The following is a 19715-nucleotide window of genomic DNA, read 5'->3' on the forward strand; positions in this document are numbered from 1 at the left end:
ATTTGACCATTTTTCCCTTTTTTAGAATTGAGGATGGCCCGGACTTCGTATTCTGGTTCCTCTTGTATGAGCACTGGGGGTGGTTTCTGGGCAACAGGCCCGTGAGGAGCTGGTTTCAACAGTGATGTATGGAAGGTGGGGTGAATTTTCATCTGGGGTGGCAAGGTTAGGCGGACCGCTACTGGATTAATGACCCTCTCAACACTGAATGGGCCTAAGTAACGGGGTTGTAATTTTCTAGGCCCGGTTAGGCGTAAATTACGGGTGGACAACCATACCAGGTCGTTTTTACGATACAATGGACTGGGACGCCGACGTTTGTCGGCATGGGTTTTGTAGATGTTTTTGCCGTTAAGAGATTTTCCTGTACCTCCTTCCAAACCTGGTCAATACCGATCCCCTGTCCTGCCAGCGTAGGCAACTCTGCTTCTGCTGTTGGGACGGATTGTGGTAATATCCGTGGATGTCTTCAAGACAGAAGAAAGGGGATCTTTTAGTGGATGAGTGAACGGCATTATTGTACGCCAACTCAGCTAGCCAAGTATGATGGACCCAAGTTGTCTCTCTTCCAGCGGCCAAGCAACGCAAGAATTGTTCGAGTCCCTGGTTCACGCGCTCGGTCTGGCCGTGCGTTTCTGGGTGATAACCCGAAGATAACCGGACTTCCATACCGATGATATTACAAAACTCGCGCCAGAACTGTGGTCCTCTATCAGTTATGATACGACACGGTATGCCATGGAGGCGAACCACGCACTCCGCAATCTCTTTGGCCGTCGGGACCCCTTTGCAGGGGATAAAATGAGCCATTTTGGAGAAGGTATCTACAACCACTAATATGGATGTGTAACCCTGTACCTCTGGGAGCTCTACTATAAGGTCCATGGTAACTGTATGCCATGGTGTAATTGGAGTTGGCAAAGGCCGAAGAAGACCTGCTGGTTTCTGATGATCGGCCTTATTCTCGGCACATATCGGACAATTTCGCACATATTGCTGGACATCGTGCCGCCACTTTGGCCACAAGAAATGTCTGGCTGCTAACTCCAATGTTTTAGTCTTACCGGGATGACCCACTAACGAGGAATCATGACACCATGATATGGCTTCCTTTTGCAACTGAGCTGTGGGTAGGTACAAAGATTGCGCATGATAGGGGAGCCCGTCTACAATAGTATGTTGCAGATCCTGCTTGCACCACTGGTGAAGTTCTTGCATGGAGAACTCTTTTTGAATGTTTTCAAATAGGTTAGTGGTTAAGCCAACTATTCTTGTCAGAGGAACTATTGGCCGAGGTGCAGGTTCTTCGTCTTTTAACATAGTTTCCGGATAGCGTGATAAAATATCAGCTTTCCAATTGCTAGATCCGGGTCTGTAGGTAATAATAAAATCGAACTCGGCGAAATATTGGGTCCAACGCAATTGGCGCGGGCTCAAAGTCTTGGCAGTTTTGATAAACTGTAGATTGCGATGGTCGGTAATTACCGTCACAGTGTGGCGTGCCCCCATCAGATAATGCCGCCATTCGCTAAAAGCTGCCTTTATGGCCAATAGTTCTCGGTCGGCAATAATGTAATTTGCCTCAGCGGGAAGCAACTTTCTTGAATAATAGGCCACAGGGTGTAGAAGGCCTGTCTGGGAGTCTCTTTGGGACAAAACGGCTCCGGAAGCATAACTAGAAGCATCCGTTTCTACTACGAAGGGTTGGGACAAGTCTGGGTGCTTTATTACCGGTGCATCGGTGAAGGCTTTCTTGAGCCGTTGAAATCCCTGCTCAGCCTGGGTGTCCCAAGTGAAAGGACAACCTTTACGCAGAAGTCTTGTGATTGGGGTAACCAATTCCGAGAAATTCTTGACAAAATGTCTGTAAAAGTTTGCAAAGCCTAAAAAGGATTGCACATCCTTTACGTTGGCCGGGGGAGCCTAATCTAGAATAGCCTGTACCTTCTTGCGGTCCATCTGTACGCCTGTCGGGGTCAGGTAATACCCTAAGAATTCCACAGTGGTTTGATGCAACTCGCACTTTTCTAACTTGGCATAAAGGTGATGTTCTCTCAACTTCTGTAAGACAGCGCGTACATGCTGGACATGTTCCTGGAGGCTATGTGAGTAAATAAGGATGTCGTCAATGTACATGACGGCACATACGTCCAGGTACTCATGCAACACCTCATCAAGGAAATGTTGGAAGGCGGCAGGCGCGTTACACAGACCGAATGGCATAACTTGATATTCATACAATCCGAATTTTGTTCGGAAGGCAGTTTTCCATTCGTCACCTTCACGCACCCGCACCAGATGGTATGTGCCACGAAGGTCCAATTTAGTATAGATAACCGGATCCCTCACTTGGTCTAGCAGGACTGGGATAAGGGGGAGCGGATAACGGTTCTTGATAGTTATCCGATTCACCCCGCGGTAGTCTATGCAAGTCCAAAGTTCCCCGGACTTCTTCGGTACGAAGAACAGAGGTGAAGACACCAGCGAGTTAGAGTGCCTTATAAAGCCGTTTTGTAAATTGGCTGCTATATACTCCCGGAGGTGTTCGTTTTCAGTCCTGCCCCTGACACACATAAGGACACCCTCATGAAGGCTTTGTCCATAATACTACTGCAAGACAATGGGCCTCATTACACGGATGGCGCTAAGGGATTACCGGCACCGATAAGGGCACTGGTGCCGGTAATCCCTTAGCGCCATACTACGAGGTCCCTCAGCGGGTCCTGTCCTTAACGTGTGGCCAGACCACACGTTAAGGAAGGGACCTGCTGAGGGACTTCAGGGCAAATAACGGTACCGCTAATAGCAGTACCGTTATTTGCTCCTTCCCCATTTCCTTTGAGCCCTATGGGGGCTCAAATGGGAATGGGGAAGGGCCTTGGTGAATGGGGAATTGCCGCCCCGCCAACCTTGGAATGGGGCAGTAATTCCCCCATTCACCAAGGCGGACTCGGTAAAATACCGGCGGCAACCATGGCGCTAATAGCACCATGGTTACCGCCGTCCATGTAATGAGGCCCAATATGTCAATGCTGGCTGCACCAATATATACCAGTATTCACACATAAGGATACAGTCATGATGGGTTTGCCCAGAAGGCTAGTGAGGACAATCTAAGAAAATGCGAGCTATGCCAATTTATGCCAGTATTCCCACGTAAGATCATACTCTTGGTGGATCTGTTCATAATACTAGTAATGTCATTCCAGGAAAAATTTTCCATGCAGGCTGTGTCAATATATGTCAGTATTCTCACGTACGCCGATACACATGTTGGCTGTGCATCAGTAAGAAGACATGTCCATGCAGGCAACAAAGTTTTCCAGTAGGGGCCTCATTCTTTCAACTATTGCCCCAGCACTCTGCAGACCACACCCAATTACCTTACCTCCCCCTTAACACCCCCCCACACACACACACACACCCACACACACAAACACACGCTAGCAAGCACATAGACACACACACATGCCAGCAAGCACATAGACACACACACGCCAGCAAGCACATACACACACACGCGCCAGCAAGCACATACACACTCATTCATACTCACACACACATTCACACATGCATACATCGATATGTGCACAATCCTAATATGTGCATGCAAACACGCACACCCTGTTTATTTCCTTTTTTCCAACACCGATCAGCTTGTTGCCACCTCAGCTCTGGACTCCTCCTGCTGCCACAATCTGATCCTGATTGCTCTGCCACCAAACTCTGCAAGCTCAATCTTTCTGCTGCGCTTTCCTCCAAGCTGATGCTGATTGGCCGAGGAGGCTTTTTGGAAAGAGCACTCTCGGAGCCAAGAAAAAAAGCACTTATACCATAATTTATCTTTTGATACTTTTTGAAGTTGTGCTCACAACGTAAACTCTGTGAACTTGGTACTCTATGGCTAAGGGGATTTGTGTGTGTTGTGCCGCCATAGCAGCTGGGGGTGGATGGTAACATTTTTCTCCAAAAAGGGCAAATTGATCCAGGGTGGACTGGGCCATAACATTGTCCTGGGCACCAATGAAAAAGTGGCCCACAGTTGCAAATGGCTATTCATTCCTTTTGTGACACTGTTTGAGTAGTAACCAATGGGGAGTTTTTTGATAAAGTCTGATGCAAATTGTGCATTTTAACGAATATTTAATCAGCAACACGGGTCTAAACTACTAGCTGCAGAGGGAATTAACTCACCAAACTGGCCCAAATTGGCCAAAAAAGGGACCAACTTTGACCCAAAAAACTGGCCCACGCCATCCTTTTGTGTTTTTGGTTCGGCCATGGGACTATTGCCCTATAGGTCAGTCCGAGGCTGGATCTTCTCTCCAAAATGAAAATAAGCCACTCGCGTCTGGCAAGCAAGTGCACAGTGCATTAATGCACCTGCTAGTATTATGCATTCATTGAGTTGACAAAAGGAACCCCAAACACCATCTGGCACACAAAAGGTCCAGCCATTATCACCACTCGAGGCCTGAGGCAAACCATTTTGTGGGGAAAGAGGTATGGCCCTAACAAATACAGATCAGGAGATGTCCTGCCCCCACAATGCTGCAGCCAATGAGTCTCTTCTACGGCCAGCACAGTAGATGTCTAATTCCTGTACTAGGCATGTGTGGCAGCAGTACCGGCTTCTCTGCTGTAGCTACCCATACATTTTCCCCATCTCTACCCTCAACATTTTCTCAGAAAGACTCAGGTTCTTGGCACCTTTGACAGTGAGAGCACACATAGCCCTGTGGGAGACAAAAGGGGCACATGCCTACTAGGCTGCGGGATAACCTCTTGTGATGAGTCTTGCACACAACACCTTGCATACAAGCACTCAGACAAGCGTATACATACATACATGCATACATCCATACACGCATACACAGCACCTCATGGCCATGCCCTTAGAACTCCACACACACATGCATGTGTACATATACATACAGACATTGGTTTTGCTAAATCTACTTGCTCTTTGCAACCTCAGATCCATGGCATTTCAGCACATATTCTTCTCTCTTCTTTAGCACCACACAATGCACCTCAATCAAAAAATTACGATTGGCAATATGGACACTAATTATGTGTATATTTGTCAGGGAGTATATTGGGAGGTCTTGTGCAAAAGTGGTCAGCACTGGTATACGGAAGCACGTTGAAAAGTGTTGTTTGGCACAGGGAGGAAAGAGAAGAAATCTGCACGCAAAGTTGAAGCGAGTTTAGTGCAGAGTAGTCTTGCATTCTTTGGCAAACAGTGCATTCTGAGCTCTTGTCGTGTGAAGAACGCAATCAGCACAGCAGTCAGCACTCGGTTGGAGGTTATAATTGCAGCAGAGCCTAGTGATCTTAGACAAATGAGATCATATGTTCTTTTAAGAAACATGGCACACAACACTGTCCAGAAGCCTTTATACCTGTCTGGATAGACCTCCTCGACCTCACCCAGCATTGCGCAGAGCCCGGTTGCAATTAAGTTCAGAAGCCTTTATACCTGCCTGGTGCGACCTCCTCGACCCACCCAACACTGCGCAGAGCCCGGTTGCTATTAAGTTGAAAAGCCTTTATACCTTTCTGGGGCGACCTCCTCGACCTCACCCAACACTGCACATAGCCCGGTTGCTATTAAGTTCAGAAGCCTTTATATCTGTCTGGAGAGACCTCCTCGACCTCACCCAACACTGCACAGAGCCCGGTTGCTAATAAGTTCAGCAGCCTTTATACCTGTCTGGGGCTACCTCCTCGACCTCACCCAACACTGCGCAGAGCCCGGTTGCTATTAAGTTCGCAAGCCTTTATACCTGTCTGGGGAGACCTCCTCAATCTCACTCAACACTACGCAGAGCCCGGTTGCTATTAAGTTCGCAAGCCTTTATACCTGTCTGGGGATACCTCCTCGACCCCACCCAACACTGCGCAGAGCCCGGTTGCTATTAAGTGCAGAAGCCTTAATACCTGTCTGGGGACACCTCCTCGACCTCACCCAACACTGCGCAGAGCCCGGTTGCTATTCAGTGCAGAAGCCTTTATACCTGTCTGGGGCACCTCCTCGACCTCACCCAACACTGCGCAGAGCCCGGTTGCTATTAAGTTCAGAAGCATTTATACCTGTCTGGGGCGACCTCCTCGACCCCACCCAAAACTGCGCAGAGCCCGGTTGCTATTAAGTTCAGAAGCCTTTATACCTGTCTGGGGCACCTCCTCGACCTCACCCAACACTGCGCAGAGCCCGGTTGCTATTAAGTTCAGAAGCCTTTATACCTGTCTGGGGCACCTCCTCGACCTCACCCAACACTGCGCAGAGCCCGGTTGCTATTAAGTTCAGAAGCCTTTATACCTGTCTGGGGCACCTCCTCGACCTCACCCAACACTGCGCAGAGCCCGGTTGCTATTAAGTTCAGAAGCCTTTATACCTGTCTGGGAGACCTCCTCGACCTCACCCAACACTGCGCAGAGCCCGGTTGCTATTAAGTTCAGAAGCCTTTATACCTGTCTGGGGCACCTCCTCGACCTCACCCAACACTGCGCAGAGCCCGGTTGCTATTAAGTTCAGAAGCCTTTATAGCGGTCTGGGGAGACCTCCTCGACCTCACCCAACACTGCGCAGAGCCCGGTTGCTATTAAGTTCAGAAGCCTTTATACCTGTCTGGGGCACCTCCTCGACCTCACCCAACAATGCGCAGAGCCCGGTTGCTATTCAGTGCAGAAGCCTTTATACCTGTCTGGGGCACCTCCTCGACCTCACCCAACACTGCGCAGAGCCCGGTTGCTATTAAGTTCAGAAGCCTTTATACCTGTCTGGTGCGACCTCCTCGACCCACCCAACACTGCGCAGAGCCCGGTTGCTATTAAGTTCAGAAGCCTTTATACCTGTCTGGGGACACCTACTCGACCTCATCCAACATTGCGCAGAGCCCGGTTGCTATTAAGTTCAGAAGCCTTTATACCTGTCTGGGGACACCTCCTCGACCTCACCCAACACTGCGCAGAACCCTGTTGCTATTAAGTGCAGAAGCCTTTATACCTGTCTGGGGCGACCTCCTCGGCCACACCTAACACTGCGCAGAGCCCGGTTGCTATTAAGTTCAGAAGCCTTTATACCTGTCTGGGGACACCTCCTCGACCTCACCCAACACTGCGCAGAGCCCTGTTGCTATTAAGTTCAGAAGCCTTTATACCTGTCTGGGGAGACCTCCTCGACCTCACCCAACACTGCGCAGAAACCGGTTGCTATTAAGTGCAGAAGCCTTTATACCTGTCTGGGAGACCTCCTCGGCCTCACTCAACACTGCGCAGAGCCCGGTTGCTATTAAGTTCAGAAGCTTTTATACCTGTCTGGGGCGACCTCCTCGGCCACACCTAACACTGCGCAGAGCCCGGTTGCTATTAAGTTCAGAAGCCTTTATACCTGTCTGGGGACACCTCCTCGACCTCACCCAACACTGCGCAGAGCCCTTTGCTATTAAGTGCAGAAGCCTTTATACCTGTCTGGGGACACCTCCTCGACCTCACCCAACACTGCGCAGAGCCCTGTTGCTATTAAGTGCAGAAGCCTTTATACCTGTCTGGGGACACCTCCTCGACCACACCCAACACTGCGCAGAACCCTGTTGCTATTAAGTGCAGAAGCCTTTATACCTGTCTGGGAGACCTCCTCGACCTCACCCAACATTGCTATTGATTCATTTTCTTGTGTTCTCTCTTCTGTTTCTAACTTAAAATGGCCCATGGCAGGACCTTCAATGTTTTTGCTTTCTGCAAGCTGACAATAGCAGTCTTTGAATATACATAGAACTATTTGCCAGTGGTGCAGTTGAAGCTTGGGGCGGAGGGTCTGTTGAACATTACCCTCAAGTGCTCCTTTGAAGACTACATTATGGCATTTTCTCATTGTGTTTTTATTAAACATTATACATTTGAAGACAATGTTACCTTTCTAATAGGATTCAATCTAAATGGGAAATGTACAAATAAAGCAGTAAAGGTAATAAGCATACCAGAAAATGCCTATTTTTCTAGTAAAAAAAAAAACACATCTAAAAGCCAAGCACCAGATGGACCGCCCCTTGAACAGTCAGGCTCACCATAGAATGCCCTTCAGAAGAGAAGACCTGTGCACCCCTTGAGTAATTACTTCCCTAAGGATTTACACATCTTCTGGGGGTGGTATCGTGTGCACCACCTGTGTTAAAGCAGCTTGTATTTCTCGGTGTATCGTATCTATTGTACTACAGAGACTCTTCTAAAGTAGAACGCATGATGTGCTCGTGCTCTGAAAAGTGAAAAGTTAGGGTGGCCATGTTTAGTATCACAACACTGTCCATCCAATCCACTATCTACACTCGGCCCTTTGTAAACCACCCCATGTGAACATATAACATGATTACAAAGAATACCCTGATAATGATATGATATATGATATGATATTTTATGTATATCGTGCTCGTACACAGGTGTTTCAGAGAGTGAACAGGCGAAAGGAGGGGAACAGGGGAGAAACAAAACACGATCTTACTAGGCCGAGTGACATTGAGAACGTGCAAGTGCATGGGAGAGGGGAAGGGGAAAAGTGCACGAAATGGGGAGAAATTGGAAAGTGCAGAGCATAGGAGAGAACAAAATAAATAATAAGTAAAATAAATTAAAGAAAGGTGATAAACAGTGGTAGTGCAGCCGGTATGAAGCAAAGTGCTAGGTTAGTCAGATAGGGTCTATCTGATAAGTGCAGATGAAGAGTGGGTGGGGGACTGTATGTGTACAGATACATGCCCCAGTGCAAGGGGTGGCCCGGAGGCAGTGCAGGAGGGTGGCAGGGTGAGCAGGTACCTGGGCCCGAAGGACAGAGGGTGGCCAGGTGCACAGTGCCCAGAGAGAAAGCAGATCAGAAGGGTAGAAGCGGGGGAAAGGCACAAGCAAAGAGGAAGGTCTTGAGGAGCTTCCGGAACCGTAGATGGTTCTCCTCAAGTTTCAGAGTGGCAAGGAGGCAGTTCCAAAGGGAGGCCCCAGCCAGTGAAAGACAGAGATCTACCCCCAGCTTGTTTCTTTGAAAAACGACTGACCCTAAGGGAGTTAGAGTTAGAGGAGCGAAGGGCTCGAGAGGGGAGGTATTTACAGAGGGATAGTTGAAGGTATTTTGGCCCCAGGCCCCAGAAAGCCTTGTGGATAATGCAGAGGGTTTTAAATTTAATCCTTGCATCCACTGGGGGCCAATGAAGGGATTTCAGAGCTGGAGAGATACGATCCAAGGGCTTGAGGCCAAGGTCAAGTCTGTTCTGGATTAGTTCTAAAGGGCGGAGAGTGAAGTATAATAGTATAATAGTATATACTAGTGTATAATAAAAGTATAACGTGTCAGTGTCAAATATGAACAAGTGTTCATGGGTATGCAAATGAGACATGGCTGATCCCTGATGCATGCATGAAAAGTAAGAAGAATTGCACCACAACTAAGGCTGTAGAGCAAACAAAGAACTCAGTAATAATATGGCTAATACTATAAGGTGGAAGCAGTGGGGATTCTCAAGGGCAAGCAACAGTAATAAGCATTGGCAAAGCCAATAGGTCTGGCTCAGCAAATGTAGATGTACATCCTCTTGTGTCCCTTACGGCTTTACCTAAGCATTGTACCCTCTACATTTGCAAAGCCAGACTTCTTGTTTTCACCATTGCAGAATGTGGCCAGCCACATGACACTATGTCTAAATACGGAAACCAATGGAACGGCCCATTGGAACTGCTAGGGCAGGAGCCTGCTCCCCCTACATCCCCAGCCTACAACTCATTGATGACACCCAGTCCTACTGACATTGAAACAGTATTTCCCCTTCTGTAATAGCACAGTGGGCAGAAAAGTGGTGCAAAGGAATGCTTCCCAGAGCAAAGGTCACGAGTTATGAATAATTCAGTGCGCTCTATCCATCTTTTCCTGGTGCTGTAGATATACAAGCTTCCAAATATTACCAAGTTCAAATTATACCAATCCACAGTGAAATCTTTTATGGTCATTTTTCCAATTGCTTGGAATTGTTTAAACTATGATATTTCCTTTCTTATCTACCATGCATGTTATGAAACCTGTGGGGGATATATATAGTCTGTGCTCTTCACATCCTCAGGGAGGCAGTCTTAGCTTGCAGCTCACAGCAAGTGCAGGTGTTCACAATCAATGATGATTCTGCTGCAAGGACTTCTGGTAGCTGTAGTAATCAGGTTTGCAAGGAACAAGCTATATATTTGATCGCTTTCAGACACACATTCGGGGCAATTACTACACATTTGACCCATTTAATTAGGGTCAAAACAATATGAGGGTTGTGACTAATTTCCAGAGCAAATGAAGTAATGGCCATGCTTACCACACTTGTTTCCTATATATCTAATGGAGGCCTTTCGCTTTGTGCCACTACTCTCTGTCCCACTTGCAGGTCCAGGTTTGTGTCCGATATTGCAAGGTTATGCCAAGGATCAGCGAGTGGGTCTAGGCTATAACCCTGAATGCACTGAGGACAGCCGCTTCACACCGATGCAATGTGACCAGGGGCCGGACAGCTGCTTCTGCGTCTTTGAGAATGGGGAGGAGGCTTTTGGGACAAGAGTGAATGCCACTGCCGGGAGAAGACCTGCCTGTGACAGTAAGTAATCTGTATGCAAAACATAAATTAAGGGGGGTAAAACAATGGCCTGATCTACTTACCTTTATTATAGATGAGCTACTATTAACATTAATACTATCACTTTTGAAAATGTTTGTGATTGTAATTACACATATTTATTTGTATAATTAAGACAAATTAAATATGTGTTCATAGGAAGGTCTGCATGTATGCCCTGATGTATCAAATTGTGTGCTATGTTCTCATTTGTACGGTATTTTATATTATATTGCGTTTTTTCTTTTAGCTGTTTGTATAATGTTTGTGAAAGGTTTATTTTAAACCTTTATTATACAATAAATGCCACTACTACTCCTACAGGCGCCTTGAAGCAAACCTGTCTTTGTATATGGCAGGATGAAAATAAAAATAAATTAAACACTACCTCTAATATCAATGGCAATTTCTATGAGAGGTACCAGTTGTAAAGACAGTTCAGACCCCTATACATATGGGTAAGTACAGGAATCATACTCTCAGGAAAAACCAAATTCAAACAAATAATATATACACATACATATATAATTTACAAAGCAAAAGGTGCAAAAGTACCACGGACTGCACTCCTGCGAAGCACTGCTGAATCCAGGGCTCAGTTTAACAAATAACCGTGGGCACAGAGAAATTAGAGTACAGCATCTTATTGTATCACTCAAAGCAGAAAAAGACCAGCCATGGTACTATGCATTTCACAGCCCTCCGGCAGCTGAATCACATACAATATTACATTTTGGAAGGCCCCTTTATATATTAGACAATGGGCCGCATTACGTGTCCAGCGGTAACCCTGCCGGTGCTCCGGCGGGTTGCCGCCAGACCCATAAACCATTACAGACGCCTGACTTGCCGGTGCTACCACAGCCGGGAAGTCAGGTGCCGGTAATTTGGTTAATCCCCATTCCCATAGAGTCCCATAGAACTCTATGGGAGTGGGGAAACAGAAGCACTGGTACTGTTGTTAACGGTGCCGGTGCTTCCGTGATGCCTACCATGACCGCTGTGCCTGGCAGGATCAGACCTGTCAGGCACAGTGGCAAACCCGTAGTTTGTCGGTCCGGAAACAAGGGTGCCGGTGAGTTTACCGGCAAACTCGGCATGAGGTCCCATATCTCTATGGTTGCTGTGATTCAGCGAGGCTCTTTTCCATTTCAACCAAATAACAGCCAACGGTATAACCTGACTAGTTTAATGTCACTGTCGGCCCTCTTATAATACTCAATTACAGCAAACAGTGCACACACAGAACAACATGGGGCAAGTGCATTTAGCAATAAAACACGAATGCATCACGAAACAGTTTGCCAGCAATGAGTGCATATATTCCTTAGCTTATTTTAGCAGCATTTCCGTGTTACCCGATTGGTCCGAGGGTAAAGTGCAAGTGCATTACTATACTGATTACGAATATTTAATTTAAGAATGCCTATTAATATAGTAATCCAAAGTTTGTTGGTTGCTAATGCATCATGATACTACTGACCCACAGTTGATTCTAAGAAGTGCAATTATGCTATCATCCTGGGTTTATTGTAGCAGCATTTCCATATTTTCAAATCAGTCCCAGAATAAAGAACAAGTGCATTACAGTACTATTTATCTGCAATTCATTCATGAATACATGTTAATAGAACGTTATTATAGTTGTTATAGCAGCATGTCTAGTATTGGCAATTTAATCAAAAAGTAAAGTGCCAGTGCATTACAGGAACTCTAATCACGCAAATAAAGTGCCAATGGTTAACGCCATTCTTTTACATCAATTAATTTACAAATATATGTTGATGTAATATTCCTGAGTTTGTTATAGTAAAGTGCTAGTGCCTAAAAATGCCATTAGCTTCCAACACACAGATAAAATTCAAGAATGAACAACTACATCCTTCAAACCCCATCCTGGCTTCCAACCAAAGTGCCAGTGCAGTGCTGCTATTAAGCTCTGAGAGTTTCTACTAAATAAAATTGTACTATATTATTATTTAATCAAATGCTTCCAGCTGATGTTAAATTGCCACAGTGTGTACCAGTACAAATACTGCTGAAATGAAACTCACAATATGAGGATCGCCCCTGCTCGATCAAATGATTTGACTTTTGTACACCACTAAAAAACATTTTAAACATTTAATGGATGCCGAAAAAGACAAAGACTTGCAGTCGTCCTGAATGCTTCTCCTGAAACTGTTTGGCCATTGGGTAGGATGGATCCCCATTTTTAATGGATGTAATTTGTTGTAAAATACAGAGTTTAGTTTCCCTATGGTGCTGCCAATATACACATTTTCACATGAGCAAGTGAATACGAATACAATACATTCTGTATTGCATGAAATTCTGGAGTCCAAATGTAATTCAGATCCAAGAATTGGATGTTTGTACTTCAAGCGAGTTGTCACGCTTTGGCATGCTATACATTTAAAACACTTATAGAACCCAGGAGTGCACTCACCAAGCCAGTTGTCACCATGGCTTGAATGTTCTGTATGCATGCAGGTAGACACCAAAGAATATTTATGTGAGGAAAATTTATGAAAGGTAATATTCACTGAGTCACCTATAGATGGTTTCAATTTGTCATCAAGTCTTAGTACATGCCAATGGCAGTGCAAAATGTGACTAATGTGTTGTGACTGTATCCTAGAAGTTACAATTAAAACAAACTGCTTAATTTTCTTTGGTTTCCATTGAGGTTGACGTTGAGAGTAGTAAAGAATCTCTGTTCAAATTCCAGGCTTTGATATAGGCTGGTTCAATTACTCTCCTTGGATATGTTGGCTCTTGAAACTTTGAGCTGTTATTATGCTTTCATGGTAGAAAGATTCAATATTGGAACAATTATGTAAAATTCTAATGATTTTCCCATAGGGGATACTCCACTTCAAGGTCGGGGGGGGGTGATTGCTGGTGGCAAATAAGGGTAAAATTGAACATGTAGGTTTCCTGTAAAGTTCTGAAAGGTATTCTCCCTTGTCTTGTTACACCAATACATCAAGAAAAAAGATATTCACGCTATGAGTTTCTGTGAATTTCAAATGCTATTGGTTTTTATTCAACACCATCACAAACTCTTTCAAATCTGTTTCATTCACTTGCCACATGACAAACAAGTTGTCAAAGAAGCAAAGCCAACACATTATCTTATCTATGTACCTGGTGTTGTCTCCTGTCAACACAACAAACTCTTCCCACCAACCCATCATGAGGTTTGCATAAGTTGGGCAAAGGTGGAACCCATGGCGGTGCCCTGGAGTTGTTTAAAATATTCTTAGACCCAGGAGGTGCAAAAGGAAATGCTAGATTACAGGACGGAAACCATCTCCACTATGTCTTTCTTAGACGGAGAAGGTGCAAAAGGAAGTGCTAAATTACAGGACGGTAACCTTCTCTGCCTTGTCTTTCTTAGACTCAGAAGGTGCAAAAGGAAGTGCTAGATTACAGGGTGAGACCTTCTCTGATATGTCTTTCTTAGATCCAGAAGGTGCAAAAGGTAGTGCTAGATTACAGGACGGAACGCTTCTCTACTATATCTTTCTTAGACCCAGAAGGTGCAAAAGGAAATGCTAGATTACAGGACGAGACTTTCTCTGCTATGTCTTTCTTAGATCCAGAAGGTGCAAAAGGAAGTGCTAGATTACAGGACAGAACCCTTCTCTGCTATGTCTTTCTTAGACCCAGGAGGTGCAAAAGGAAATGCTAGATTACAGGATGGAAACCATCTCCACTATGTCTTTCTAAGACCGAGAAGGTGCAAAAGGAAGTGCTAGATTACAGGCCAGAAACCTTCTCTGCTATGACTTTCTTAGACCCAGACGGTGCAAAAGGAAGTGCTAGATTACAGGGTGAGACCTTCTCTGATATGTCTTTCTTAGACCCAGAAGGTGCAAAAGGAAGTGCTAGATTACAGGACGGAACGCTTCTCTACTATATCTTTCTTAGACCCAGAATGTGCAAAAGGACGTGCTAGATTACAGGATGGAACCCTTCTCCACTATGTCTTTTTTAGACCCAGGAGGTGCAAAAGGAAGTGCTAGATTATAGGACGGAACACTTCTCTACTATATCTTTCTTAGACCCAGAAGGTGCAAAAGGAAGTGCTAGATTACAGGACGAGACCTTCTCTGCTATGTCTTTCTTAGACCCAGAAGGTGCAAAAGGAAGTGCTAGATTACGGGACGGAACCCTTCTCTACTATGTCTTTCTTAGACCCAGAAGGTGGGAAAGGAAGTGCTAGATTGCAGGATGGAACGCTTCTCTACTATGTCTTTCTTAGACCCAAAAGGTGCAAAAGGAAGTGCTAGATTACAGGACGAGACCTTCTCTACTGTGTCTTTCTTAGACCCAGAAGGTGCAAAAGGAAGTGCTAGATCACATGACGGAACCCTTCTCTGCTATGTCTTTCTTAGACCCAGAAGGTGCCAAAGGAGGTGCTAGATCACAGGACGGAACCCTTCTGAACTATGTCTTTCTATGTCTGGTTGGCAGGTCCTATTCCAAGGAATTTAAGTAGCTTGGGTAGATCAGGAGGGGGGTTTAGCAACCTCTCTTGGATAGGTTCATGAAGCATGTGAAGGTTCCATTTTGGAGGACACATGGGTCTGACCAGTCTGCTCATGGTATGTTATTAGTAGCATGTTGAGCAAGTAGTCTTGTTGCGTGCTGAGGGTGTGCTTGACAGAAGAGAGTGGTCTAATTTGTGGTGTTGTGAAGATGGCATGTGTATGGTAGTGTGGTCGATGTGTTCTGAAGTTGGCATGGGTATGGTAGTGTGGTTGATGTGATGTTGTGAAGTTGTCATGGGTATGGTAGTGTGGTTGATGTGGTGTTGTGAAGTTGGCATGGGTATGGTAGTGTGGTTGATGTGGTGTTGTGAAGTTGTCATGGGTGTGGTTGATGTGGTGTTGTGAAGTTGGCATGGATATGGTAGTGTGGTTGATGGCGCTGCAACATCTGGTTACCAGTCACTGTTTTGCTTTTCAGTTTTGCTCCCAGTTTGTATTTGAGTCGCTCATTCTGAAAACATTGTCGTTTGATTGATTCCCTGCTCTCCCCAGTTTCATGCATTTTCACACCAATTGCCCCCTGCATAGCACTGCCTCATTGTGATTTTCATTTATCACACCAGCGGGGGCAATGAAGCTTGTCAGACCTCTGCATGGGTCAATAATTGTGACTTATTATTTCTTGTAGAACCTCAGTGTGTGGCCCCCTTTGCTGTCACAGAGAAGGATAATGGGGCGCTCTTCTGTGGCGTGCTATCGATGGAAGGACAGCAGCTCCAGCAATGTCAGCTGATCTGTCGCAAAGGCTACCAGAATGCATTGCAGGATGCAATGTTTCAGTGCAACATGGAGACTCATCAGTGGGTGTCACGGCCCCCACACCCAAAGGCGTGTCAGAGTAAGTATTACGAGGAGATGAGGAGACACTCTTGCAATAGATGCATATGTTACAGATCTTGGGTCATCTGAGAATTATAGTTATCTCTTGGGGTATTTGCAGGAACATGCCAAAAGATACTTTTTAAAAAAACATTTTTTAATGTGTTTGTTTTTTTTGTACCAAAGAATACTGCACTTTTTATATTATTCTGTAATGTCTATACACGTCACAGAGACCAATTGAAATTGGCACATATAAATCGACAATTAGAAATGAGTAGAGTTTACTTTACTCTTTGTTGAGCTAAGAATTTGCATCAGCTGGAATACCAGTCAATAGGTGCCCAGAATCCTGACTTAACGGCCCCGAGGGAAGGATAGGCCATGAAGCTGATCTCTTCTTACTTTCTGTTCCTTCACCCCCTTGTGCCTCTTCTCGTTTCCGCTCCTTGGCCCTTTACACTGGAACTCACTGCTTCTTTCTATCTGCTCCATCCCTACCTATTCTTTATTTCGTTCCTCCTTGAAATCACTCCTTCTTCATTCCCCTCCCTGACACCCTATTCCCCTTTTTTCCCTTTCTCTTTCTCTCTCTCTCTTGCTCACCCTAGTAATCCCATCTTAGTTTTCTTCATCTTCCCCCTTCTTTCCTATGACCTCTCTTCCTACTATTTACTTTACTCCCTAATCTCTCTCCCTCATCCTTCCTTCCCCACCCCCTCCTCTTCTCCTCCATCTCATATGCAAATTATTCTACATACTGTTTCTTGTTTTGATTCATGTATATTGTTGCTTCTACTGTTCCATGTTGGATGTATCCTTGTTGTTAAACTGTAAAGCGCCTTGGATTAAGGCACTATATAAATACAATAAATACAAATACAAATGAAGCCGGGGTGAGGATCACCCAATGACCAGTCAGTATTCCCATTCCCTGAAGGCTAGGCCGTCGCATGCAAGGACGTTGGGGAGTGGGAAAGAGGTGGAACACTCACCTCCACACCACAGCAGGCCAACAATTATGTAGGTGGATGTGCTGGTGGGAGTGGGCACAGACCATGGCGGGCACCCAAGGGAGGTGTGAACGCAGAACATCGAAATTCCAGGCATCCGTCAGCTAATTCCTGCATCCTGATTGGCTGATGCACATTCTCAAAAGGATGCTAGCAGAGCAAAGAAGATGATTCTTTCTAAGATGCTAATTATGGGGACTGCAGAAACAGCAAAAACAGGCAGTGTATTTACTGTATGTTTTTACTGCTCACGCCTACTATGAGTAGGCACTACAAGCACACACCACCACACGCGGGAAATGGAGAACACTGCTTGGGGGTAAATACTGCATGGTCAGTAGGTTGAACATTACCTGAAATATCTAATTCTGTTACCTCGCCCCAAACTGAGAAGTCCCCCTTACTGTGTGTTTTATCATTAAAACTCTATATATGTGTTATTGAGGCTACAGAGTATTAAAAACATGTAAAGCCGATGGAACATAAATAAAGATTTCGACCAGTGAAGAGGACACAAGGGAAATATAATGAAAGGCAGGCATACTGAGAATGAATGTATTATTTCATGGTCAAATCTTAAATGGAGGTGGCGTAGACATCCTTTTACAGCACTCCTGTCAAGGTAGAGGCACTCTTAAACAGCAGGCTTTACACCTGAAGCACATTGTAGTCGCTACCAGTGGCTTAGCCTCCCTACTGTGCCCAGGCCTTCACTTATTGTAGAGCAAATGCATACACTGGATGTTACTGGCTTCAAAGATCGAGGGTTAGGAGTATGTCGGAGTTACACCTAGGAAGTCAGAAGTAAGTGAGAGCTACACTTAGTAGTATGCAAATCAAATAGCCTTCTCCAGGTTGCGAATTGGCCTCCATGTTATTAATGGGAAGGACAAAATGGGCAGAAAACAGACATCTACCACAGAAGCTAAAATAAGAGTGAGCCTCATTACAAGTTTGCCGATTCGGGAACTACGGTACCCGTAAGCTTGCCGGTACCGAAGTTCCCGGACTGGCAAACAACGAGTTGTACTCGCGGGTGCCTTTGCACCCGCCAGGTCTGACCTGGCGGTCGTACTGGCACCCGCGAGCACAGCATGCCGCATGAAACGGCACCATTCACAAATGGTGCAGGTGAATGCGGCTTCCCCATTCCCATTGAGCCCTATGGGGTTCGAATGGGAATGGGGAAGAATCATTTCCGGCGCCCAGGAATGGGCAATTCCCGGGTCTGCCGGGGTTGTAATACCCCGGGAATTGCCCGTTCCTGGGCGCCGGAAATGTTCAGAGGTTAAGTGTCAGCCTGCCGGTTTTACCGGCAAGGCTACCGCCAAACTAATAATGAGGCCCAGTGTCTTCATTTAATCTAATCTAACAGTTTAATTAAAGGCCAGATTTATGTTTGTCTTGTATGTATGGGGGATGCAGTAGCTTCACCTGCTGTCACCACTAGACGGAGCTGTTGCCTTAGGATAAACGGTGGAAAGCATAAGAATCCAGAACTGGAATACACCTTGAGTCTAGCTGCAAACGTTTCCTGGGGCATTCTCTATTTCTGAATCTGTCCACCCCTCTTCTCTTATCCTTTCCTAGCCAGAGGCTTCTGGAGGCTCACAAGTGGCATGCAGGAAATCACACACATAATACAAGCTCGGATTTGGTGATGGGGTTTCTTACATTGCGTTGTGAATAGGTTTCATGGATGGAACATTCTGCCTCCTGCCTTCTTAGCTATTAAGCGCTAGGGGCGTGTATGTTCCTCCTGAATTCGCCAAAGGAATCATAGTAGACTTCGCCCATTCCCAAACTTTTAATTTACCCCCCAGTCTTGCTATCATAAGGAGTCAGAACACGGCACATGTTTGCGAACCTTCATGTCTCGATAGCTATACAATTAAATCAAAACAGCCTTTTACTTCGACTTTCTAGAACTCGCATAACACATATATCGTTTCTATTAACTCGATAGGTTTCTCCTGTAGCAAGCATTGGCAAAGACAACCGTTTGGGCGTGCCTGCACTGGCCGACATGTTCTCTTCAAATATTTTCAATATGTTGCAATCAATTTCTTTAGCTTTTCTGTATAAATCAGAATGCGATAAGCATTTGTTTCATGGCTGTGCGCTGCGGGAGGCTGAAAGCGCACTAGGGTCAGAAATGATTATTATACAGGCGGCTTTTTTATAGCTGCAATTAGGCCAGTGCCTTCCAGACAGCTGAAATCACTTTTTTGATTGGACAGTGATGAGGATGACACAGATAATATGTAATGGGTCACACTGCATACGATTCCCTCTACAAATGCAAGAAGAAAGCACCACGCCAGCATACGTTGCTTCTTCAATCTATGTTTTTCCTCTTACATTGCGATTAACACAACCTATTCCCCAATAACCGCGCAAAAGTGTTGAAAAATATTGATGTGAAAACCCTTGCTCCCATAATGTCAGTGCTGCATGCAGCATCCGGGTGTTTCTATGCACTGTGCAGCGCTCTGTCAGCTCTTCCGAGCTCAAGGTATTCTTGCCCATCGAGTATTGTATTGTACTGAAACTTGTAGAGCGCGAACAAGACCAACAAAAGGCATCAAAGCACTGAGAGGATAGAGTCCACCTCCAATCACTTGGGTGATGCAAAGTGTTGTGTTTCCAGTTTTATTTTGCTATTTATTACACATTTAAAAAGTCCA

General features: G+C 45.5%; 1 protein-coding gene across 1 annotated transcript in view; it reads left to right on the forward strand.

The window, feature by feature from the left end:
- The window catches only part of TG (thyroglobulin), a 1030738-nt gene that overhangs the window by 153209 nt on the left and 857814 nt on the right, over positions 1-19715 (forward strand). The window contains exons 16-17 of the mRNA XM_069622147.1: positions 10413-10619; positions 15825-16034. Coding sequence (XP_069478248.1) covers positions 10413-10619; positions 15825-16034 — 417 coding nt within the window. The remainder of the gene's footprint in view (positions 1-10412; positions 10620-15824; positions 16035-19715) is intronic.

This window comes from Ambystoma mexicanum, chromosome 5q (assembly GCF_040938575.1).
Source record: "Ambystoma mexicanum isolate Mex_15411 chromosome 5q, UKY_AmexF1_1, whole genome shotgun sequence".
NCBI lineage: Eukaryota > Metazoa > Chordata > Amphibia > Caudata > Ambystomatidae > Ambystoma > Ambystoma mexicanum.